The sequence below is a fragment of the Hemicordylus capensis genome, chromosome 3 (assembly GCF_027244095.1).
Source record: "Hemicordylus capensis ecotype Gifberg chromosome 3, rHemCap1.1.pri, whole genome shotgun sequence".
Lineage (NCBI taxonomy): Eukaryota > Metazoa > Chordata > Lepidosauria > Squamata > Cordylidae > Hemicordylus > Hemicordylus capensis.
This window is the reverse complement of record NC_069659.1, coordinates 53,138,123-53,164,738: the sequence shown is the minus strand read 5'-3', so window position 1 is coordinate 53,164,738 and position 26,616 is coordinate 53,138,123. Positions and strand designations below refer to the sequence as shown.

Below are 26,616 nucleotides of genomic sequence, written 5' to 3'. Positions count from 1 at the left end.
AAACTCTCAATGTGGCTGTTTGGTCCAGGTCTTTATATATGCAGAAGTTGTTTTCTCTGTCCCTTTAGGTTTTAGAGGTCTTTTTAAAAAACAAACATATTTTTAACTTAGTGCTGGGTATTATACAAAACTCTGGGTTAGAATCAGTGGACAGAAAAATGTGGACAGAGCAATGTGAACTAGTCCCTGTTTTTGTGGATGATTAAGAAGAATCACATGTGAAGAAAGCAGGAGAATGTATGATGAAGAATGTTGTGTTATGAATGAAGCTAGCAAAAGAATAGCAGTAGGTTTTAAAAAACCTTAGCAATAAATATGAGAAAGGCTACCGTATTTTACAGAGTATAAGATGCACTTTTTTCCTTGAAAAATATCCCCCCAAATTCAGGTGCATCTTATACTCCGATTGGCCAGGGAGAAGTTGAAAGTTTAGGGCTTGTCGGGAAAGGGAGGGGGAGGAGGAGGAAGGGTTCGGAAGGATTGGGGTGGGGGGTTCCATTAAGGGCGGGGGAGGGTTTACTTACCCCTCCCGCGCTTTCCCCACTCCGGCGCCGTATTTCCTTTACAAATCGGGCGGCAGGATACCTCCCTGCCGCCCCTTTCTCCTTGTTCTGTTCAAATCGGGTGGCAGGATACTTCCCTGCCGCCCCCTTCCCCGCTGGGCTCCTTTCCAAAATTGGGTGGCAGGATACCTCCCTGCCGCCCCTTTCCAGGCTTGGCTGCAAAAGGCTTCTTAAAGCCTTTTGCAGCCAAGCAGGGAAAGGGGTGGCATGAGCCCGCGCAGGCGAGCGCCAGCCCGCAGGAGCTGCCAGAGGCAGAAGGTGAAGGAGGTCCCGGGCAGGCCGCGATGAGCAACAACTAGCAGCAGCCGCCGCTGCGGGTCACCAACGTGGGCTCGCTGCTGTTGGCAGGAGGGAAAGGACAGAGCGGGGCTCAGTGGGAGGGCTTGGAGGGGAGATGGAGGCGAGAGGAGAAGGAAAGCTCAAAAACTGGATGAAAATTTAAGGTGCGTCTTATAGTCTGTAGCGTCTTATAGTCCGTAAAATACGGTAATCATTTTGGGCATATTGTGTGTCAGTTTGGATTATATTCTCCCCCCCCCCCACATAAAGGAACACCCTAGGACATTGTCAGGACATCCAGGAAAGATGTCAGGATGTGCAGAGTCATGCAATTAAAAGGGGTGGTAGTGCACTAAGAGTCTGCACATCCTGACATCTTTCCTGGATGTCCTGACAATGTCCTAGGGTGTTCCTTTATGGAGGGCAGGGCAATCCTACACCCAATCCAAATACTACTATTTGGACTGCACATAATGTGGTGGTTCAGGTGCCCTTCTCTCCTGCTGTGATAACTTCAGGAAGTCTGGGAAAGATGTTGAGGCATGCACATTCACAGCCCATCCCTCTTTTTAATCATGTGAGCCAGTTCAGGGATAGGTAGAATATTGTTTGAAATGGCCCCATGTAGTTTTTTGAAGATGATAAACTAGCAAGTAATAACCTTGCTTTTTATATATTTTCAAGATGTCACTGCAGTCTGCATTTTAGAAGGCTTTCAAAATCAGCAAAGTATGCTGCTGGCTGATAAAGTTCTTAAACTTCTTGGGAAAGAAAAAGCCAAAGAAAAATATAAGGTATGACTTCAATAGCTGTCACAAGTAGTAAAACTTCTGCTCTTTGCTGAAGTTTACAAGAACAGTACTGTGCTTTACAGGTGTATAACTGAATTTACAGGTGTATAACTGAATTTAATAGAACCTGCTTTTCAAGTAAATGTATTTAGTATCTTGTATTTATTTCTGACCTGCAAGCAAGTAGGAGGTAATGACAGATTTGCAGATTGGTCAGTGTTCAAAGCATCTGAAGGACAGGGGGCGGCTAAGGTACGGCGGGCAAAACTCCCGCAGACTTTCCTCAAGTTAGCCAGTGGGATAGAATATTCATTGGCACAGTGCAGTTAAGACAAGCACTTGTGGAGCTAATGGAACTCTGTGGCAGAGAGGAGGAAGGAGGGCAGCGGCAGAGGAGGGCTTACACAAAAAGAGCAGGAAATTTCTCAGCTTGAAGAAATTTACTCACAACTCCTTCTGCTTCTAAATGGGGAAGATGCATAAAAATGCATATGAAGAAAAACCCAAGTTACAGCAGGGACTCATGTATTTGTTGATAACTTTTGTTTTTTCATTATGCTCAGCCAGGCAAAATGTGCACTACAGGGATGTATTGCAACATTTATTGCAGATTCATACTTACCAAAGTATAATTCTGTGACATACAAGAATGCTTAATTCAACAGTGACTTCTCATGGGCTTCAGTTAGGCAAGGTATCTGTGTGTGTTTCCTACAGCACATAACCCAGTGGTATCGTAGTGGGAGATACTAAAGTGACAACCAAGTCCTGGGGTAACGTTTTCAGAAGCCCCTTAACTCATCAGCTTAATGACATCATTGGTATTAGGCAGAACTCCATTGGAAGAATATTTCAGAAGTGCAGTACTATCACAGAAAAGGATGTCTTTTGCCATTGCCTCTTACCTTACTTCACAAAGTGGGGATACACAGAGAAGAAGGGTCTCTGAAGAAGACTGAAGGGAACGTGCAGGTTGATATAGCGTCTCTTTATTTCGGTCAGTGACCAGCATGAGTTGATATAGGACCAAGTGGTTTTTCAGATGCCCTGATCTCAAGCCCCTTATCAGTTAAAACTAGCACTTTATTGAATTGCACCTGTATAAACATTGAGTGTAGTTAAACAGTTGTATATTATAGTAACAGTTTTGAGCTGAATCGCCATTGGCTGGATAGAAAGGAACAAATCATTTCAGGTCTACATTGTCCTTCTTTCAGAACCGGGAACCACTGATGCCTTCGCCACAATTTATTAAATCTTACTTCAGCTCTTTCACAGATGACATTATTTCCCAGCCTCTTCTAAGGGGGGAGAAATCTGATGAAGATAAGGATAAAGAAGGAGAGGCCTCTGTAGTAAAAGAAAAGTAAGTTATTGAAAGAGAAACTTAAGTGAGTAAATAGTATAGTTTCTAACATATATCCTCTCATTTAAGAATTATTTATTTGACATATTTATATACTGCCCAAAACTTATGTCTCTGGGTGGTTTACAATAAAACCGTACAAATTAAAACATTAAAATAATTTTAAATTTATATCTTACAAAAATGTGCATAATTTTGTAAATTAGTGCAAACATATAATGATCTTATATGAAATGGGGAGAAAACCTAAGTTGAACTAGAGCTCATTTTTCTTCCAGTGGTAGGAATTGCATCTGCTGTGAGGGCTAGCTCACATTTTGCTTCTGTCAGCCTTATTGCTTAATAGAACAGAGAACAGCTGATTGAGTGGGAAAGAATGCAGTAAGAAAGGGTTGATTAGTAGACAATGTAACAATGGTAAAATGAAAGGATTCACTACTGGAAGAGAAGTCATCTGCAGTAATGTGACAGAGCTTATGGGCAAACCATGATGACTTGTTTGTTGAATAACATGCAGTGATTTCTTTTTTAAGAGGAAATCAGACTTTATGATTCTCAAAATGTTTGCAGCTCATGTCACTAACTGGAACGATCCTTCCCCCCACCAACAAACATTTAGTATCTTTAATTTTAAAAAAACTTAATAGCAACTGTTTGCATTGCTATTTTTTTAATAGAATGGCAGTTGAGCATCTCAATGGAGATGTTTCATCAAACTGATCTGTTTCAGATGTACACCAGGCAAATGGTGGCTTAAGGATTTGTTTTAGTTTTCCATCAATTTGGTACGCCACTTCACTCCCACCTCTCTGCTTACTACTTACCCCTGCTAACTGGACAAAGAGGTATCTCTTAAAGTGGTGGCTATCTTGTATTTAGCAGTGGGATAGCAATTGCACCTATTTAGTCCAGCATAATGTCCCTCTCAGTGACTATAAGAGCTGTGGTTTGTTTTAGCTGTGGTTTGTGTTTGTTGATTAAACCACAGTTAGTACCATGAATGATAACCAAATATTGGCTTAGCTGTATCTTGATTAAAACTCTCATAATACTAGGGGTGTGCATGGAAACAGGGTAGTTTGGTTTGAGGTTGCAGAGATCACAGTTCAAGTTGGGAACCGGTCCTCCCGCAGTGTGGGGGTGGGTGGGTGGAGAAGCGCTGGTGGGCCAAGAGTGGCCAGTGCTGCTGCTGTGAGAGCCAATAATCACCTTTCCCCTTTAACCCATTTTTAAATTGGCAACCCCCCATTGCTTGTAAAAGGGAATCTTTAGTAAGGAATTCCCCTTTACAAACAGAGCAATTGAGCCAGCTGAACCAATTCAATTCAAACTTGGCTCGGTTCAAACTCAGATCGGCCCCCTCTTCTTGGGGTCCAGTTTGAGCTCAAACCTGTTGAACCAGGTCAGTTGGAATCGAACCAGGTTTGATTTGAACTGGTTTTTCACATCCCTACATATAATACCCAAATAAACTTTCTGATCTGGATAATGATTCCAGCGACATACATAAGCATGGGTTCTGTGCCTGCGCAGACCTGCTTTGGGTAGTAGTCATTAGCTCCTTGAGACGCCTTTAACCACCACTGCACGAGCCTGCAGTACTCTATATTGACGGTTAGGCGTCCCTCTCTTCAGTTTCTAACTGACCGCCTATGCGTTCAGACGCTTCGAAAAGCTCTAAGCTCCTCAGCGAAAGTTATTAGTGATCTGACGGTTTTAACAACGGAACTTTGGACTGACTGACATTTCTTCTGGAACTCCTTTTACTTAAAGCGTATAACTGATTTAAAAAAGGGGGGGAAAGACAAATGAACGAACATAAATTGGCAACGGTCAAACGGAACACTAATTGGCTTCGCCTAGCATTTTCTGCCCTGACTTCCCCTTCCCCACCTTCATGAGCAAAAGAGCCGTGCCTAGCACCACCTTTCCGAGAGGTGAAAACTCCAAGGGCAGCACCCGTGAAAAGACCACCCTTAAAAGGTCCCTGGGTTGCTACGGCAAACTTCCATCGACTGACAGCCATCAGTTCTGCCTCCTTTGCCTAGGGGTGGGACATACTGCCACGACCTGCAATATCTGTGCAGGGTTCTTGAAGCAGACTTTAAAGAATAGATTGGCACGTCTTAAGGTGGCCCTGATGGAAGATGCTCTACACTCTCCTTTGGGGGACTCTCTGCCTGCTTTGGGAGCTGCCCTACTCTCGCAGTCTAAACTCCCGGAAAAAGTCAACGCCTAACACGTCCTTTAAGCAGCCGGCAAGCCGCTCCTCTAGCCCTCCCCACCGTAATGGCTCAATGTCAACCGACGCTCTGCCGTCGAAGCGGAAGAAACGTCGCCATGAGGAGGCTGTGGAGACAACCACATCTCCATTGGGGTTGCAGCAGGTTTGCCTTTGGGATTGGGCAGTGTCACTTTCTCCCGCCCCGACACCGCAACAATCTCCAATGCTCCCGTGTACGATACTGAGCGCCCAGGCAGAAAGGGGAGGAGACCATTCATCAACAGGAAAGCACCCTTCGAAATCGAAGGACCACTGGACAAAATCAAAGGAACGTACCTCGACATCTAGGGAATGCGCCTTGACATCGAAGGGACGAGCTTCTGCAAATTTGAAGGAACATGCCTCTACATCGAGGGAACGCGCCTCTACATCGAGGGGAAGCGCCCTCTCAGCCTCGGCTTCCAGACAATAGGAGGATGATTCCTTTACACTCAGTCGAGGTTGCGCCCATAGAAGATGATGCTACTATCAGTACAGAGCCAGTTCTCGATACCGAGGGTGCACCTCTGGATCTAACAGAATATGCTGTGATGGCTCATCTTCGTTTAGGGGAAACTACTCCCTCCACATTGACCTTTTGTGGGTTCCTGCACCATGGTCTGGATGGTGATCGCGACGATCCAGGGGAGGATGGGGAAGACTTTGAGGTGGAGGAGCATTGCCTGACTGAGGTTCCTAAAACTCCCGATAATGTTGGCTTATTACCCCGAGGTGGGTGGGGCCCAGCCACTATCACTCTGTCGCTGGAAGAATATTCCCTATTTAAAGACTGGCAGGTTCAAAGATTACAACGCAACGATGCAGTAACCCAAGTCTCACCACTGAAGGATCATCCAGCGATGCACTCCCATAAATCTCAAACCCTGCACCACCCCACAAGGACAATGGCTGTGCAGGCAGTCTTACACCTAGTGGCAAGGACTGTGTCTGTACAGGCGTGCTACTCTCCTCACCCTACTTTACCAGTCACAAAATCTACTCCACAAAGGTCTGCTGCTCCAGGAAAATCCAGCTCAATATCCCAACCTCCCATTTCATCACTACATGCGACGGACTCATCAGATGAGGAGCACTATGAGTCAGATTCCACAAAAAGAGATTCAGAACCTTGCTTACCAGATTTGCCACTGAAGGTTCCACCTCTTTTGTCGGTGTCTCCAAATAAACAATTGAAGGCATATCACCAGCAGCTGACTGAGATGGTGGAACTTCTAGGACTAGAGTTGCGTCCAAAATCCACAGACTTAGACAACCCCATCTGTAACTTTATGAAAAAAACCCTGGGTCTTTAGCCAGTGTATCTACCTATGCTGCCGGTCATCACGAATGCGGCACAATCAGCATGGAATGTGTTACAGACCTCTACTCTGACTTCCAAAAAATTAGAGACTTTATATAGAATCCAAGAAGCTGACAATGTCTACCTGTGTAAGCATCCAGCCCCGAATTCCCTGGTGATAGACTATGCCTCCACTGCAAAATCGGGGAGACGCCATACCACACCAGCGGACAAAGAAGGGAGAAAATTGGATGTCCTCAGAAGGCGCACATATTCTACTGTGTGCCTTTCCATTAAGATCACCAACTTTGTGGCATGCCTGGCAAAGTATACACACTGCCTATGGGAAAAGCTATATGATGAGCGGGCAACGCTCTCACCTGAGAAATTCAAACAAAGGTTTGAAGCCACCTTCTTGCAAACCACTACAACTGCGTGCCAGCAATTGGCCAACGCGAAACACCTAGCAGAGTCTGTCAAGAACGCTGACTTTGGCCATTATGTTGCGAAGACATGCCTGGCTCCGCTCAACATCCTTGCAGCAGGACATGCTGATCGAATCGAGTCGGCCTTTGATGGCAAAGGCCTTTTTGCAGAAACCATAGATGAGACAATGGAACAGTGGAGAAAGTCGAAGACAACAGCAAAGACCTTTATGGTTCAAACCCAAAGGTATAACTCCAGCATGTATCAGCCTTTCCATAGATGTCAAGGCAATTTCCAGCGCAATGACCGAAGAGATTACCGTAGGCCCTGGAATCGCTATAACAAGAAGACCTATTTGGGCAAAAGTAGGGCTGACCAGCAACTTAAGTATAAAGCAGGCCAGCAGAATAAACAACACTTGTGAGCCGAACAACCACTTGAATACGTGGCACACTTGAATGAATCTTGGACCTGACCATTGGTCTCCACAAGGCCCAACACCACCTTGTGCATAGCCAGTAATTCCATCCAACTGGCAAGTCATGCCTTAGCATGGCGCAACATAACATCAGACCATTGGGTGTTGTGCATAGTCCAGACAGGATATGCCATTGAATTCAGCACTCAGCCAAGTTACTCAGGCATATAGTATACCCCTGAGACTGAAACCCTCAGAGAGGAAGTCAAATCCTTATTGGAGAAACAAGCAATATCTCCCATGCCTTGGTCTAGATGCCACTCTGGTTTTTATTCCAGTTATTTTCAAATACCCAAAAGGGATGGAGGCATACGGCCTATCAAGGACATCAGGGATTTGAACCAGTATGTTGATGTGAGAAAATTTCGTATGATAACGTTGCAAGCAATCCTCCCTCTTCTTCATGGAGAGGGTTGGATTGCAACATTGGATTTGAAGGATGCCTATTTCCACATTGGCATACAGGCACATCACAGGAAGTACTTGCAATTTACCCTAGGCACACAAGTGTATGAATACAACATCTTGCCCTTTGGACTGGTGACAGCCCCAAGAGTGTTTACTAAGTGCACGGTGGTGATTATTGCGTAACTCAGAATACAAGCAATTTCTATTTTCCCTTATTTAGACTGGCTCGTGACAACGAAGATGAGGGACAAACTGGAGTCGCATATTGTGGCAATAACGTCGCTTTTGGAGCAACTGGGAATGAGGATCAACTGGAAGAAGTCTCACCTTACTCCTGCCAAGCGGCTCCCTTATATAGGCGCAATCTTGGACATCAACTCAGAGAGCATTCCTGCCCAAGGACAGATACCAACACATTTGCAACATGGTTCAATGGTTTCGAGAGTCCCCACGGCAGAAGGCCAGGGCGGTTCAGGTGCTGCTAGGCCTGATGGCATCGTGCACCTCGATGGTGCGATATGCAAAGCTGCGGGTGTGAAAGCTTCAGACTTGGTTCCTACACTCATTCCACCCGAATGCGGACCCCCAGGAAAAATTACTTCAGATTCCAGAATAGGTCTTGGTGTCTTTGCTGTGGTGGATGAGGACCAAGAACTTGTTGAGGGGGATGCCCTTTCAAGTGGCAGCGCCGTTCTTAACGTTAACCACAGATGCCTCACAGCAGGGCTGGGAAGCCCACCTAGGAGGACAGAAGTGAAGCAGTCGGTGGAGTCAGCGGAAAGCTCGCTTACATATAAATTTCCTGGAACCTCTAGCTGCTTTTAGAGCATTACAGGCATTCCAACAGGACACTCGCAACAGCACGGTTCTGTTGCAGATGGACAACACTTCAGCGATCGCATACGTAAACAACCAGGGTGGCACTGTGTCCGCACCTCTGTGTTAGCTGAGCCTTCAGGTTTGGAACTGGTGCATCGCCAGAAACATTCATCTTCAGGCCATCCATATAAAAGGCAAGGAAAATGTTCTAGCAGATGCGTTAAGCAGGGCTGGGACACTGTACCAGCACGAATGGGAACTGCACCCACTACTGGTGGAAGAATTGTTCCGTTGTAAGAGATTTTTGACTCCCCAAAATCCCTGCAACCAGGAATAATTGAGGGCTCCAAAAATCCTCACACTAATAGACCGTGGGTTCTTTTTGATGGTCCTGGCTGTTAAGAATCCCAAGACTCAAGAAGACACGAGGAGAATGAAGGGAGTATATTTAATCAAAACAGATTTATTTTCTTACCAATATTCAGATGAATCGCAGTAGCGAGCACAATAACTTCTCTTTCCCTCACAGCAATTAATATCAAGCTAATACTCTATAGATTGCCAGAACTTTCACTCACTCTGCGGCTTATTCAATTCCCCTGAGCTTACCAGAAGGAAACTGGTGTTTCCTTCTTTGCGAGATGTCGGGTGTGTCAGGTTGGGCGATCGATTCTTCCCCTCCTTCCTCTATTTTCTTCACCTTCTGCATCCACTGGTCCCACCGACCCCTTTTCGCCCCAGATTAGGGTTTTAAGTACCCTTACCTTTCCCACCTACGCACTAATAGTGATTGGATAAAGAAGGGGTCTTGACCATCCATGACCCTTGGCTAACCTGTCCCTTTTGACATTTAATACTATTAGCTAGGAAAGATGTGAAAGAGGAACAAGGCGTGGGCCAAGTGACCGCCTTTCAAATGGAACACCGAGTCTTGGCGTACTTTTGTTCTGAGGTATCAAAAAATGAGGAAGTGTGCCTGAGCTGACAGGCCGATTTCCTCTAATTTTAGACAAAAGCTCTAGATGGGGGCTGCTCTTGACAGAATAGAAGATTTGCTGGGACAGGGGAATTTGGCATGGTCAAGGATGTCTAATTTTTGACCAACCATGGGAGGTTAGGGACAGGCCCACAAGGAGGATATCTAATTTGGATGCATTGTGTGGGATTTGGAAATCCACTTTTTATGACAGCATTCATTCATGGGTTCATGCTAAGATCAAGGACTAAACTGTATCAAGCGAACAGACTCATGTTAAGCATTTATCCAATACAATATGGCTAACCTATCTATGCACTTATTCAATATAAAAATGATCCCAATTGGATCTTACACCGTGCTTGGGCCACCCCAGTCGTGGACCTGTTTGCTACGGCCGACAAGAAATGTGCAGAGTATTGTTCAAGGACGGGACTGCGAGAAGGCTCCAAGGGAGATGCCTTCCAGTACTGCTGGACTCAGTGTCTTCTACTTATTCCCACCCTATCCACTGCTGAACAGGGTGGTAGCCAAGTTACTTCAAGACAAGACCAAGGCCATAGTCATCGCCCCTTGGTGACCCAGACAGCCGTGGTTTCCAAGGCTCCTCAGCCTAGCGGGCGGCAATTACAGATGACTACCACGGAGACCAGATCAGATCTTTCAAGACGGTGGAAGGCTCTTCCATGCCGACCTAGCCCCCCTCAATCTAACGGCATGGAGGGTAGGCTTCTAAGGCACATTCTATTAAACAACAGAAAAGAGTCCGCAAGGCAGAATTACGAGGCTAAATGGAAGAGGTTTGCATCCTATGCTAGGACCAAGGGGTTCCAGCCAAAGGATGCCGTGTTGAGAGAGGTCCTTTTATACCTCACGTCCCTGAAGACACAGGGCTTGGCCAATGTTTCTATCAAGGTGCACATGGCAGCCATTTCATCCCGCCACCAGGGCTGGGATGGTAAGACAGTATTTTTGCATCCACGTACAAAGGACTTCATGAAGGGCATAAATAATTTATACCCCCCAGTTAGGGCGCCAATAGAAAAGTGGAGTTTGTCCCTGGTGCTATCTGCACTGACGGAGCAACCTTTTGAACTAGTACGACTTTGACTAGTACGACTTTGAGACTGCTTACGTTGAAGACCCTTTTCCTAGTCGCCATCACCTCTGCAAGATGTGTGAGTGAACTCCTCACTCTTCGTATGGATGAACCATACACGAAGATCCATCCAGAGAAGGTGGTGATGCGCCTAGACCCAGAATTCAGGCCAAAGATTGTGTCTGACTTCCATGTCAACTGCGACTGTCTTGCCTACCTTTTTCAGAAACCTGGAAACGCCATTGGAGAGAGCCATGCACTCCTTATATGTCAGGAGGGCAGTCTTCTTTTATTTGAAGAGAGCAAAACCCTTTAGAAGGTCTTATCACCTATTCTTAGCATTCAAGGGGCAAAATAGAGGCCAACAACCATCACGCCAATGCATTTCTGCCTGCTTGGTGGAGACGATTAGGTATGCATATGAGTGCCAAGCAAAGGCTGCCCCTAAGTCCATTAAGGCCCATTCAACAAGAGCTTACTCTACTCCAGCAGCTCATTTGGCGGGACTGTGAATGACAGATGTTTGCTCGGTGGCATCTTGGGCAACAGACCACTTGTTTGTGAAACATTACGCCTTAGACCTTCGGTCTGCAGCGGAGGCGAAATTTGGCAGAGAGGTTTTGAAATGGGCGATACAGTAGTATGCAGCACCCACCACCGGGGGAGCTAGCTCGTTAAACACCCATGATTATATATGTCGCTGGAATCACTATCCAGATAAACTGGTTGCTTACCTGCAACAGATGATCTGGTAGTGATTCCGCGACATTCATAATACCCACCCGACCAGCCCCGCGGCAGGCTGCTGCATACTATGAGACGAACTGTGAGACAAACATGAAGTCTATGAGATGATGGCTTGATTACAGCATGCTTCGTCGGTCAGCCAGAAACTGAAGAGAGGGATGCCTAACCGCCAATATAGAGTACTGCAGGCTTGTGCAGTGGCGGTTAAAGGCGTCTCGAGGAGCTAACGACTACTACCCGAAGCAGGTCTGTGCAGAACCCATGATTATGAATGTTGCAGAATCTCTACCAGATCATCTGTTACAGTAAGCAACCTGTTGTTTTTTTAAAGTACAGCTGAGAAATATAATGTTTTGGACAAACGTGTTTGTGAATTAATGCATAGGCCAGACTATTTCCAAAAACAACTTGCAAGTTATTTGAACTAGAGAGATTTTTATCTCCTTGTGTTAATGATTGTTGTGCATGTTGTTTTCAGCTGTGGCTATTTAAAGGCAAAAAAATATATGGAAGAAGAAAACTATGACAAAATCATTAGTGAGTGTACTAAAGAAATTGATGCTAAAGGAAAATATATGGCAGAGGCCTTGCTATTACGAGCTACATTCTATCTGCTGATTGGTAATGCAAATGCTGCCAAACCTGATCTGAATCAGGTTATCGGTATGGAAGATGCCAATGTAAAGGTGAGTGAGTAATGTCTGAGTTTTACCAGTGTTGGTGCAGTGGAATTCTAATCACTTCTTTCAGTGATTCTGCTATGTAATAAAGACATGTTTAGCATCTAAACTACATTGTCTGTTATCTGGTATCTGCCAGTGCATATTGATTGCTATATCACTGTGACTATTCAGCAAGTTATGCTCAATGTTAAACAAATGAATGCTCATATTAACTTTTACAATTGTTAATGTTATGGATGGAGGAGAAGGTAGCTTCATAGTAAGTGGTAAAGTCCATTCATTTCCCAATAAACAGTATAGGATGAGTCAGGCAGTAAACTTACTTTAACAAGAGAGAAACACTGAATTTGTTCAAGTTCAAATGTACAAATTCTATGGTGAGGATTTTTTTATGTCCAGAGTTTTCCTCTGTAAACTAGCTTCTGATTTTTCATTGTACCAGGGTTTTTTTTAAACCCACTACTACTGTTAACGTGCCATGTTTCAATACATTTATTCAGAAGTAAAGAATCAGGTTATATAGCATATCCCAGACTGCTAGCATGAAGTCTGCTGTTCGGTTTGCAGATGTATACCCTACACTATGAGGAGGTAAATCCAAGTTAAAGTGAGAATATGGTTTCATCTAATGTTTCATTCTCTGTGTGTTTTGATATTGAAGCACTAGATATTGATCTGGAAACAAGACTTCCAAGCTGTTGGGGCAGGGCACATTTTCAGGGGAGAAGTGGTGGACTGGGAAAGGGGTACTTATCCTTCCTCCATTTGCCATGTTTACAATGTGGCTTCTTCTCTCATCTGCCTTTCCACCACTTGACCAGGAAACCCAGTCTCTGAGCTAGATAGGCTTTGCAGCAACAGTGGTCAGTAAGGGAAAGAGTTAAGAACCCCACCTGATGGTTTTTTGTACAGATGCTTGCCCATGCTTTCTACACGAAAAGCAAATACCAGATTAGGAATCTTGTGTTTACTGCTGAATATTTAGTTCTGCCCTTTTGTGTAACAGATACACAGTGTAAATTGCATGGAGATCAGTGGATGCCAAACTTCTGTTAAGGAGTATGAAACAGACTTCTGCCTTTAAAAGATAACCTCCCACAAGCAGGAAGAGAAAAAGCAGAGTATTCTGATTGATTATTCAAAGGCCTTTATTGTGGTAGTAGTGGTAGTGGCAGCAGCGGCTACAATCAGAGAAATTTCCTGACTTAGAGACATTGACTGAGTTGTTTTATCCAAGGAGATTATTATTATTATTATAGTGCCTAGTGCTCCAGTATAGTATCCATATGGCCCTTTTGTTACATGGTTTATATGGGAAGCTGCCTTATATGGGTCAGACCATTGGTCCATCTAGCTCAGTATTGTCTACACTGCCAAGGGTTCTCCAGAGGTTCAGACAGGTATTTCTCAGCCCTACTGGGAGAGGCCAACGACCAAATCTGGAACCTTCTGCATGCAAAGCAGATGCTCTACCACTGAGCTGCACTCCTCATTATCTTAGGGCTTGGGGAAAGGGAAATCCTTAGTAGTATCCTACTTTCAGCTGGCCCCCCAGTTCATTACTCTGAATTCAGGGTACCTCTGTCTTCTGCAGTTTTAGTTCTTACATTAAACTTCCATTTGAGACAGTGTAGAAGATAGTGTATCTTCAGGCTCTCTCCTATTTCTGATCCAGCAGTACTGCTGTAGAATTACTGACTGTTTAAGTTGTTCCTTCTTAATAGCTTCGTGCTAATGCCCTTATCAAGCGAGGCAGTATGTATATGCAGCAGCAACAACCTATGCTCTCTACTCAAGATTTTAATATGGCTGCTGACATTGATCCTCAGAATGCAGATGTTTATCATCACAGAGGGCAGGTAAGAACTACTTCACCATTTTCTTCCAAATAGTTCTGTAGATTCTGAGTTAAAGTAATAAAATGTTATCAGTTGTTCTCGTAACTGTGGGTTGGATACAGTAAAGTGCGAGTGGAATCCTCGCCCAACAGGGCTTTCCTGCCCCTTCATCCCTGATGCAGACCTCTGAACCTTGAAAATTCCCTTGAGGGTTGGGGTGGGGGGCAACTTTACAACTGTGTGGGGTGGAGCAAAGGAGCTGCAGTGGGAGAGATGAATTGGTGGAAATGGGGGTGTCTATATTGCCTGAAGCTTGAAGCTTTCTTGAGTGCTGAAAAATAAGCAGCTGGGCAGAAGCTGAAGATCAGTTTGAATGATGAATGAGAGAAAGGGCTAAATTTGACATAAGCAACACTGACAGAACCTGAGAAAACTAATCATATCAAATACTACTTGCTTATTCTAGAGCAGGCCTGCTCAACTTAGGCCCCCCAACTGTTTTTGGACTACAACTCCCATAATCCCCAGTCACAGTAGCTAATAACCAGGGATTATGGGAGTTGTAGGCCAACATCTGCAGGAGGGCCAAAGTTGTGCAGGCCTGTTCTAGAGTATTTCTGTTGTCTCCAATAAATATATTGTGGCAGTGGAACATAGGAAGCTGCCTTATACTGAGTCAGACGATTGGTCCTTCTCCCTCACTATTGTCTACACAGACTGGCAGCAGCTTCTCCAAGGTTGAAGGCAGGAGTCTCTCTCTGCCCTGTCTTAGAGATGCCAGGAAGGGAACTTGGAACCTTCTGCAAGAAGGTGCTCTTCCCAGAGTGGCCCCATTCCCTAAGGGGAATATCTTACAGTGCTCATACATGTCTCCCATTCAAAATGAAAACCAAAGCAGGTACTGCTTAGCAAAGGGGGCAATTTATGCTCACTACTACGAGACCAGCTCTCCTCCTAGTGGTTTTGTGTGTGCTTAAGAGCAGTGCTCAAACTTCTTCTTTTTGTGTTAGCTAAAAATCTTGCTTGACCAAGTTGAAGAAGCTGTAGACGACTTTGATGAATGTATCCGCTTGCGGCCGGATTCTGCCTTGGCACAAGCACAGAAATGCTTTGCATTAGTGAGTATATGGAATTTTATTAGGATTTTCACAAATGATTGTATGAAAATACTTTACTTTCAGAAACTTAAGTTGTACTTCAACATGAAAATTGGCTGTTTGGTGGCCAAATGGTGATGTACAGACTTTTAACCTGGTGAACTTTTTTTTAAAACAGTATCGCCAAGCCTACACTGGAAATAATTCTTTTCAAGTACAAGCAGCAATGAAAGGCTTTGAGGATGTAATAAAAAAATTTCCAAGATGTGCTGAAGGCTATGCACTATATGCCCAGGTATATGTTGCTGTCTGTTTACTTGTGAAAACTCCTGTGTGTGAGAACTAACCAATTCAGAGCAGCAAACACTAACAATAAATGTTACTTCTGTATACTTATGGTAACTGATAGTGCAAGTATGTGCCAGTGCTTATGAGAAAGCAACTTGAGAATGTGGACTAGCTCTGACATTAAAGTACTTTGATTATCACATAGAATTTCTTTAATTGAAAGCTTTTTGTTTACGCAGGCATTAACAGATCAACAACAGTTTGGCAAAGCTGATGAAATGTATGATAAATGTATTGATCTTGAGCCAGACAATGCTACTACCTATGTTCATAAAGGGTAAGTAATATTGCTGCTGTTACATTTCAGGCTATCAGCAGGGCTGCTTTTATAGTTTATTGCATGTATGAAAGCTTTTGCTAAATTTCAACTCAGAAGTAATATTTTTTGCTGAGAAAATGATAATAAATAAGGATGTTATTTATGATACGACAGGTGTTAAATTTTTAGAAATCTCACCATTCTTAAATTAAAATGTGCTAGAATAATATTTTAGTTATCAACAGATTAAAATGTGCTAGAATAATATTTTAGTTATCAACAGACTAAAATTGCTACCTGTGTGTTTACATATGATGTAAAAAGTATTTTACTCACTGTGGGTGCTGCAGTCCCATTGAAATGAGGTAAATGATACCAGTACAAGTGATCAGTGAATCAATTCTGACAATGTCCAAAATAGGGCTGATTCATATTGTGTTTTTCTACAAGCAGTAGAGTCTATGCAAATACGCATCAGGCAGTATGCAAATACAGCCAGCAGCAGTTTCCATAATAGCAACTCACTATTACAGCCATGATTATAGGAATAGTTGCTAGTTTATACCTGTGTACTCCCAGTTCACAAACTGGACCAGTTCAAATGTAACCACAAACCATAGTTGTTTCATGCACAAGCTGCAGCAAGCCTCTGGGTTGTGTGTTCCCCCTTCCCCCACATGTGAGGAGAGGAATTAGATGCTTCTGTTTCCAGTTTACAACAGGCTGCAGTTTGCTATTTCATCTGAAAGTCGCACGCTGTGATGGGAGCTTCTCATTAGCTCTGGTTGTGCATGAAGGAGTGGGGGAAGAAGAGGGGAAAGTTGATAAGTCATGGTTTGCTGTGATATCTGCACTGACCCATTATGTTTCCTATTTGAGAGTGGTTGGATCTGGTTGCATGTAGGAGGGTGACCAGGGTGAGCTGACACCTTTTTAAAACAAAAACAAAAAAACCCACCGTCTCTAGATGTGATTACTATGGTTAGAATATTCATTATGTTGACACATCTGAAGGACTAAGTAGCTACACTTAAAAAAAAAAAAATCAGCCTTCATCATTAATAGCTGGATTTCAGTTCTGAGAATTGTCTCTTTTTGGTTTCTGGCACCAGATTTTAAATCCAGCTATTACTGACAAAAATGGAAACTGAATCGTTTAAATAAAATTAAGCCTCTCTGTGCATTAATCACTGTATCACAAACCTGTATATGTAAATGATTGCCTCATGGTTGGATCCAGAATCTACTTCTATGCAACACTGTCTATTTTTTCATATTACATTTTCTTTCACTCACTCACTCTGTGCTATGTGTTTGCTTGCTGTTTAGAATTATGTGAAGTTTGCATGCTGTGTAGAGTGAAGGCTACACATATTCACAGTTTGTATGCAATTAATTTGTTTCAGTTTACTTCAACTTCAGTGGAAGCAGGATTTAGATAAAGGTTTGGAACTTATAAGCAAGGCCATTGAAATTGATAACAAATGTGACTTTGCATATGAAACTATGGGGACAATTGAAGTTCAAAGGTGAGTATCACATACAGTATTTCTATTTCGTGAGTCCAGGATTCTAAATTGCTGATGGAAGTGCCAAATCCTATACATTTTAGGCTACAAAATTGTTGCATTAGCTGAACACACATATGAGAAGCTGTGCTACTATTAACTTCTGTTTTAAAAGAACTGCATTCCCCTTGTGGTGCCTCCAAATTTTTTCCTCTGGGAATTTGTATTAACTGAAGGCAAGGACATTTTCTGTAACTGCTTTATTCCATGGCTTTTGCTAGGCAGCCTTGCCCTAGATCATTCCACTTATGTGTGAAAAACTGCACTGAACTGTGTAGCATCCCAAGTTTGTAAGTCTATTCACCACCACATCCCGAACTGAATTGCTGGCTTAGGTAGGATATTTGGGGAACTTGAAAGGAAGAGACCTTAATAGTCTTGGTTTGGTGTGCCTGTTTTTCCAACTGTTAGAAATTCACCCCAAATCCTTACTTGTCCCTCAACTTCCAATTGGATATTTGGAAATCTTTTTGCTTCTATTCATCTACAGTCTCAGAAATGCCTTACTCTAATAACTTTGAAAGACTGGATGAAGAGGTGCGTAAGATTACCCAATACTTACAAGAAAGTTGGAGGAGAAGAGACCTATAGGCGTAAAGTTCTACTAAGAACAGTGGCCAACATTCAGACCAGCTCTGTGCCAGTACACCAGGTTTTCTGGGGTGTGTGTGTGTGGGTGGGTGGGTGGGTTGCTGTCAGGGCTGGGGTGGGAGGTGCATGATTTTAGGAGATTCCCCTCCTTTGCTTCCAAGCTGCCTGTGCCGCCTCAAAATATGTCTGAGACCCTCAGGTACATATTTTTGGGGCAAGACAAGCGACTGCCTAGGGAAGGGTGACTTCTCAAAAATTGTGCCGCCTCCTTATGTATGGAAAGCCTTGCACCTCAGCCAGCGTTATGTATGTTGGCCAGTGAGTTTTTTCTTCCATCCAAGAAAAACATTTTCTTTAGCCCCCACATTCTAAGCCTTAACTTTGAACTTGTATGAAAGACTTCTCTAGCCATAGCAGTACAAGGCATTTGCTAAAGAACAGAGATGCTGGTTCAGAATTCAGCGCTATCATTTAGTATTAGCCATAGCTTTGTTCTGGTGTTTGTTATAAGGATGTTGTTTTCCCTTACTGATCTTTATTTATTTATTTCAGAGGCAATCTGGATAAAGCTATTGACATGTTCAACAAAGCTATTAACCTGGCCAAATCTGAGATGGAGATGGCACACCTCTACTCGCTGTGTGATGCTGCCTATGCCCAGACAGAAGTTGCAAAGAAATATGGATTGAAACCACCAACGTTGTAAAGACACAATTGGAGGGAATTGACCTTTTTAAAAAGTAAAGCTGCCCACTTCAACCTAGCCCTAAAGACACTGTTGCAGTGTGTTGAATGGTGGAAGTTATTTTTTTCTGTTCGTGGCGTGGTAATTATCTGTTAAATGTTTAGGTGTTGTGGGAGTGGCTGTTCAGAAAGTAAACAGTTTGTTCTCTCTGCAGCAAGAAATTGTTAAGGGAGGTCAAAAACACTTGCCAGGGGATCAAATATTATTTTTGGCCATGCAAATAAAAACCTTTTTGACTCATGTTTTGAAGGTGATTGTGTGAATGACTGGTCCTATCACAGCTGCTTGTTTGGTTTTAAAAAATTAATAGTGCTGTGTAAAATTTTATATGCAATGAATCCTTTTGGGCTGATTTTAGCTTTGCAAAAATAAAAACGTTAACTGCAAAATTGTTTAATAAGAAAGTGTAATCTTGCAATATACTTCTCATGTACAAACCTTTCCTCATTCCCATTTACATTTTCTGCTTCGTTGCATAGGACGGGGCAGTTATAAAGAAACGGAAGTTCTCCGTATGCTGTTCGAGGACATGATTTAGATAACTACTTCAAAGACTCTTAGGGTGCATTCTGTGCCACTTAGTATGATCTTTGTCCCATAAAGCAACTTTCTACTTGGTTGTCTTATTTTGAGTGTTCCCCCAGAAAGACTGTCAGTTTTTCAGGAGAGCAAAATTGCTTCTGAGTGAGCACTGCCTAGACTGGTATTGAAGACTTGATTGATTGTGTGTGTATATATCTGCCATTTTGTGTAGAAATAAGTATATTGGGTCTTCGTTGGGATAAAGTTTAGTTCAAAGGGTCCAGCTGATTTGGAAATTTATAGTTTACTCTTAAAAGGAATAGTCTTTTCTATTATTGGAGCGGAACAGAGTCCATTTGCAGCATTCTGATTCTTTTGTAGTGGCATGTTGAAATCTTCCTTGGTGCTAGGGAATTCATGAAATTGCATGAGCTGTTTTCAGTTGCCCTGTTATGTTTACAAGTTACTGAAGCCAATCCATAACTCCTGCAGTACTATTTCATCTTGTGTTCCATTCATGGTATACTACAAATGTTTGCATCTGAGTTTACTAAATCTGGGTCTGGCTTTTGCCCCTTAATTCAGATACAGTGTAAACTGTTTACAGTTTCTGCTGGAGGTAGCTGTCACTTCCTTTAATATAGTAAATGAGTGATGAACTTGGGAGGATTCACAGAGAAGCTGATTCTTCAGTTTGTTCAGAACTCAGCTACTTAATGTTTTTTCCTAGAAGTAACGAGGCGGAGCATCTCCTGGAATTCCCAGCCTTCCCATCCAATATTCAAGAGAAATATCCTTTCTGGATCCTTGCATTCCCCCACTCCCAATTGTCACTGCATCATGTTTTTCAAAGAGGTTTTTATTTGCGTGGCTTTATGTACACTGATTGTTCTCTCTCCTGAAAACAATTAAGAATTAAGCATGTGCTCTCTGATACTAGCATTCCAAATCATCACAGACTGTTGCCTGTTCTTCAGATATTTGAAACTGCACTGAAAGAATGCATATGTTTGTTATTTTTTGTAAATGACTTTCCACATGTAAAGTCACCAAATAAATATTACATTCAAATATCTTATACATATATATGATCTAGGGTATTGGTTGGAAATTGCTTATTTGCAAAGTCAGCATACAAAATGACAATCATGTTATCTGTGAATGTACTAAAGCTGCTGCAAACGTCTTTGCATGGAAATAGTGAAAACTCAAAATTCATGTTTTATTTCCCCATTTTCTTTGCCAAAACTGGAAGGAACCACCATTCCTCAGTTTAAGTGTTGACTGCTGTTATCTTGTTAAAAACAAAATGGTAAAAGGGGCGATCCTGCACTCTTGATTGGTGGCAGGAATGGAGCAGTTTTGCTTACATCTAAGATGCTGATATCTGCTCCTCTTCCTATTGTGTGTTTTACCTGCCAAGAATTACAGTAAATTACTTTCTAAATCTGCCTGCTCCACAAATGGGGCAAGACTTGAAAAATAAGATTAGTGCTGCTAATATTTTTACAGTGAATGCAGTTAAAAAAAATAACCTACTGCAAGTGACAGACCTGTTAGGTATAGTTACTGTGAAAGTATTTCCCTCTTGTTATTCTGATCCTGTGAAATCCCTGCTATTCTAGTTCTTAAATATGAAAGCAGTATTCTACGAGCATATTGGCTGTATAAGGAGATTAGGAAAGGAGAGATGTGCTTTTTAAATTTTAAATTGGTAAGATTTAAATACCAGAGCTGTAAAACCTAAGGCACAAACTAGCTTTTGAGAAATCAGTTCCACCTTCTAATTTGGATGGAACTCTTGTGGAGGCACTGCTATGTTAGAATCAACATTCTGTTCAAGAATTCATTCAGAAGGTAGTATTTTATGTCTTGAACATACTTTTTCTTTGTAACCATAATGTTGGGAAGTATTCAGTGATACAGACTGGAATTCTGTATTTATAGAATACTGGTACATATGTAAATAATAACACAGTTAAGTGCCTGTCTTCTATCAGTAGATGAGTAGCAGCTAACAATTATGAAAATAGCATTTGTTTAATACCAAAAGTCTATACCAGATCCTCTTTTAATGTGAAACATATTGAAAGATCCTTAATTTAGAATGCATACAGGCATTACTTTAACAAAAAAGAAAATAAGTTGTGTCTGAATATTAAAGGGCTGAAGTCAGGTTTGAAATAAAAAGCTTCCTAAGCTGGTTTTTTCTATTTTTAAGACTGATTGTTAGGAAAAGTTGCAAAGTCTATCTATTCGGTGGAATTTGAGAGCCGCATGTGTTACTTATGCAGATGTTTGAAACAGTGGGAGACCTTTTATTGTTGCAGATTCACCTTCCTTGTTTTCAAAATGAGCAAGTAATCCAACTGGATGATTCAAATGGTTGTTTAAACAAAAAGTCACTGCAGGATGTATTTAGGTCCCAGCCCATACCTTTTTGGAAAAAAAGATTAAAAGTTTAAGGAAAGCATAATAGTTGGTCTGTCTTGGGTGGTGACAACATAATCATGAACGCTGTGTTGAATCGTGTGCTAGTAGTGGGACACTCCAGGCTTTTCTAACTAGATTAAAGGAGCTTTGTGTATGTTTTAGAGACAATAGTTGACACATTGACCTACAAAGCATCGGTGCTTTTAGGGGGGTGGGGAGGCATGATAGGTGCCCTTGTGCAATTCTCCACCCCTCCACGTCAACATAATTGCACAAGAGCCTTTAGACTTTGGAGCATTCTCTATGCTCTGGAGTCTAAAGGCTCTTGCAGCTGCACTTATGCAGGGAGAATAGAGGGAGTTGTGTGAGGGCTCCTGCCATTCCCCTGCTGTCCCTAGAAACATGAGCACATTGTTAGATGTCAGTCATAGGCTTGGATCTAAAGGAGCAGATACTCTCCTCATGAAAAGGTGATGTCCAATCTAGTGAGAAAGTATTGCATGAGACAAGTAGCTCTACAGCTAGAGCAGATGGTCTGTGCAAGATCTTATTTATTTATTTATTTGATTTCTATACCACCCTTCCAAAAATGGCTCAGGGCGGTTTACACAGAGAAATAATAAATAAGATGGATCCCTGTCCCCAAAAGGCCTACTATCTAAAAAGAAACATAAGATGGACACCAGCAACAGTCAGTGAAGGTACTGTGCTGGGGGTGGATAGGGCCAGTTACTCTCACCCTGCTAGATAAGAGAATCACCATGTTAAAAGGTGCCTCTTTGCCAAGTTAGCAGGGATTCAAGACCATTATAGAACCTAGTAGTCTGTGCTACAGCCTGAATCTTCCTTATTCACCTTCTTTCTCAGCCTAATGCAATCCCTGGTATTAGAGACATAAGTTTTGGGCGGTATAACAATATTTTAAATAAATAAAAATAAAACAATATTGTAGTACTGCTCTGTAGGAAATCTATCACTAGTGCTTTTGAAAGAGATTACAGAACATTTTCTTCTCACTCTGGGTTCTCACACCCAGAGAACCTCTGAAGTTGTCATAAGGTGAATTTATTAAGTGATTTGCCATCCGAAAGGAAGAAGCGCTAAATACATCACAAAAATATGGAAGTATTATATAAGAGTACTTGTTCTGACGATTTATACGTAATAGGAAAATGCTAGAAAGCAACTGCACCTTAAACACTGAAGAGATAGAAAATGTTGCCAGTTTTTTGTTGTTGTTTTTTTAATGTTTGAGAAAGGTAGTAAGGCTCATTATTTAACCAAATGTTTAAGGGAGAACAACAGGGATTATTCCTCCCAACTGCAGTAAGATATGTATGTTAAAGGAATTGCAAAGGCATTTGTTTAATATGATGAGAAATCATGTTCATTACCTATTGGAAACTACAGTAAATTAATATCAAATGCCAAAGCTTTCACCACAAGATAGGTTGGATATATTCAGCTGAAAAAAATACATACTTCAGTATAGATGTATCCAGAGGACATTGATAAAAACATTATGTGAAGGTGCTCAGTACCATATAAATGCCAAGTATTTCAACTTGGCATCCTGTTTGCATGGATGGAAGGTAAAATTTTATGTATTTCTAAAGGGGGTTTATTTTAAATCAGAATTTAAAACTTAGACCTAGTAAACGGTCCAAGACAGAAAGATTGGTATGTTTGAGAACTGGAAAATGGCTGCCCAATTTTTCACTTAAGAAATGACTTTTCAGAATCTGAAATATGGCCACTCATCAACTATGTGCATGTCAGACAACCAATTCTTGAAGAGTGGAGTAACGGCACGTACTGTATCAGTATAACTTACATCGTTTCATGGTGTTTGGCACTCTGACTGCAATTTATGTCTTAGAGGGGGAAAAACACCAAGCAAAATAAGAACTGATACAAGTAAAGATTAGACATCCTGCTATGATCAAGTTGATATCTGAGTTAACCTTTTTGTATTGTCTGTGTTACAATATAAAAGCAAACATTTCAAAATGAATGAATATGACCAGCCAAAGAGAAGTACTTGTATTGATTCTAATGAGAAGATTCTCAGTTCAGATCAGTGGGATTTAAGGTACTTAACCATTGCTGGATTGCTCCTGTAATTTCCAAAATACCACAACTTTTTGCATTATATTGCAGCATTCACATTTTATATAATGCACAAGCTGATGGGGGTGCTGTAGAACTGATTTTTCTTCAAGAACATATTACATTTTCACTACATATAGAGGGGTTTCTTTGGCAGGGGATAAATGAGCAGTTTGGTGCGGAGGCCGGAAGAAAATTTGTCACTATTTAAATAAAGCATAATTGGAAAACAAAGCAATAGAATAATGGCATTAGTCTTATTCTGGCCCTGGGTGGTCACAACACAAACTAAGGCTTTAGCTGCTGATTAGCTGAATTGTTTGGGATAGATACTTTATTTATGGCCGATGAATTGTTTGGGTTTTTTTTAATACTTTAATAAATGTCCTTTCACTTTACATGTCAGTCTGGTTTGTGTGTTTGTTTTGAAAGAGTGTCTGCAACATATTTGTCCATTTAAAAAAAGGAAAATGAAACATTGCTGAGACACAGTAGTGATCCCTAACAAATAAGTAGTTGGTGTCAGTTGTGATTAACACTTGTAGGTGTATTATAGAAACTATATACCTGCTTTTTGAAAATATTTCAAGCTGGTTAAGAACTTAATGGTCACTCTGGCCTTTAATTCACTGGATGGTACTGGCCTTGTTCTCTTAGCACCAATTCTGTAGCTCATTCTGACTGAATAGAAGGGTGTGAGACTGGAAGATTTATAATGCTTTGCAGAGTTAAATGTTATCCATTTTTCAACTGTTGGTGATCGAAGCAGATTTAGAACATGCTGTTTGACAAGAAGCAACTGCTTGACATGTGATATACCAGGGTGATGAATGGTTCTGCCCAAATATCCCATTCAGCATCATGGATAATCTTCCTCATATTTTCTGAAGCTGTAATTGCTCAAACAGCACTACAGCAATACCCTAGGGAGCAAATGCCACTTAACTATTCATTTAATCCAACACTTCTAGAAAAAGGCCAATTCAGTTTATAATTTTAGTGTTTGCTTATTAAGAGCATCATATAAAAACCATATCTGATTATGAATAATATTGTGGGCCAAGAACATGAAACTGATATAGAAAGGGCCATATGTACTACCCACCAAAACACTTCAAGAGGGTAATCTTTTAGTTTACACCTATAAGAGCTGCTGTTGGAGGAAGGCTAAGCAAATCTAATGAGTAATCATTTGATATAGCCTAGGAGCACAAATAATAGTATGCTATTAGTCATTGAAACTACAAGAAACACTGTCCAGTGGCATACCAGTGTTTAGCCACAAATATTACTGATGCAGCTATCTTATTTCACAGTGATCTAGTAAAACAGTACAGACTGTGTCCATGTACTTTTTGGCAGTCCCTTCCTTCTAAAAATCAAGGTAAGAAGCAAAGCCCAATCAATTTTTCCACAAGATTGTGCTTGTGATCCCACTGTGCTTTGATCCTCAGAGTTTGAATTATCAGTTTAAGTACAGTGGTCCCTCGACTTACGAAGTTAATCCGTTCCGAACGCACGTTCGTAGGTCGAAATTTTCGTAAGTCAAAAAGCGCACCCACAGAGGTCTGGAAGCATTCGTAAGTCGAGGAAACCGCATCTAAAAATTCGTAAGTCGAGGAAGCCGCATCTAAACCGGCAACGACTTCCGGTCATTTTTGTCGTTCGTACGTCGAAAACTTCGTAAGTCGAGGGACCACTGTATTAATATTGCTTTATTGGAAAGTACTAATTACATACAAAATTACCAAATATCAAATTTTAAAATGACATATGTAAAATTAAACTCTGAATTCAGTCACTTTTTAAAAAGTGTAGGATATGTTAAAACATTAGCAAGATTTCTGTTCCAAGGCCTTCACCTGTTTTCTAAAACCTAGCAAGATCAGGCATCATCTGCATCACTAGGGAAACCTTTCCAAAAGGCTGGGGTTACTATAGAAAAGGACCTGGTTCTGGTCCCTACCAACAAAACATCGCTTAAGGAACCACAGTGGTAGGTAACCTTTAGCTTTCCAGCTGTTGGTGCCTAACTCCCATTATCTCCAATAACTTATTTGGACCGGGAATGATGGGAGTTGTAGTCAAACAGCTGGAAAGCCAAGGTAGCCTACTCCTGAACTAGCGACAAGGCTTTCCAACAGATCTCACTGGCTGAAAGCTCTTCTCTCAGCTAAATTAGAATTGGGCATTTAATAGCTCTGTTGCAGTCACACCATTCAACTAGATCAGGGTTTCTTAACCTTGGGCCCCCAGATGTTGTTGGACTACAACTCCCAGAATCCCCAGACATGACCATGGCTGGGTGGGGAAACAGTGGGCATAGCACTTGAAAAGAGAACAAGATGACAGCTTCTCATCTTTACATTTAATCGATCTGGAGGTACAGGTGCTTGAGAATTCATGTTTATTTATTTAATGCACATTTAATATTTGGAATACTTTAATTCCAATAAAATTGACACACATTAGTATTAAATGTAACTAAATACTTTTAGTATTTTGAAAGACTGGTGTGTATTTAAGAGTTTTTCTCAGTTGTATTGTTATTTAGTGGAATGTGATAGAACATATCACATGCTCAATGAAAACTGCCATTGGGGGGCAGAGAGGGAGAGAGCCTGAAAGTGGATACATAGGAAGCTGCTTTATATCAAGTCAAACCATTGGTCCATCCAGCTTAGAACTGTCTTCTCTGACTGGCAGCAGCTCTAAGATTTCTGGCAGGAGTCTTTCCCTGCCCCACCTAGAGATGCCAGGGATTGAGCCCGAGACCTTCTGCATTCAAAGCAGATACTCTACCACTGAGCTACAGCCCCATCCTCAAAGGGAAAGCAAAGGATAGACAACTGAATGTATCCAAGAAATTACACATGGGAAAAGTATTGGATCCAGGTGTGTGTTTGGA

The 26,616-nt window shown here is 41.8% G+C and overlaps 1 protein-coding gene across 2 annotated transcripts in view; it reads left to right on the top strand.

Moving 5' to 3' along the window:
* Positions 1-24,106, top strand: part of TOMM70 (translocase of outer mitochondrial membrane 70) — a 42,643-nt gene extending 18,537 nt beyond the window's left edge. For both annotated transcript variants that reach the window (XM_053311367.1, XM_053311368.1), the window contains exons 4-12: positions 1,527-1,636; positions 2,851-2,999; positions 11,994-12,201; positions 13,923-14,057; positions 15,047-15,154; positions 15,312-15,428; positions 15,661-15,758; positions 17,147-17,269; positions 18,452-24,106. In XM_053311367.1, coding sequence (XP_053167342.1) covers positions 1,527-1,636; positions 2,851-2,999; positions 11,994-12,201; positions 13,923-14,057; positions 15,047-15,154; positions 15,312-15,428; positions 15,661-15,758; positions 17,147-17,269; positions 18,452-18,605 — 1,202 coding nt within the window. In that variant the 3' untranslated portion in view covers positions 18,606-24,106. The remainder of the gene's footprint in view (positions 1-1,526; positions 1,637-2,850; positions 3,000-11,993; positions 12,202-13,922; positions 14,058-15,046; positions 15,155-15,311; positions 15,429-15,660; positions 15,759-17,146; positions 17,270-18,451) is intronic.
* Positions 24,107-26,616: the final 2,510 nt, after the last annotated feature.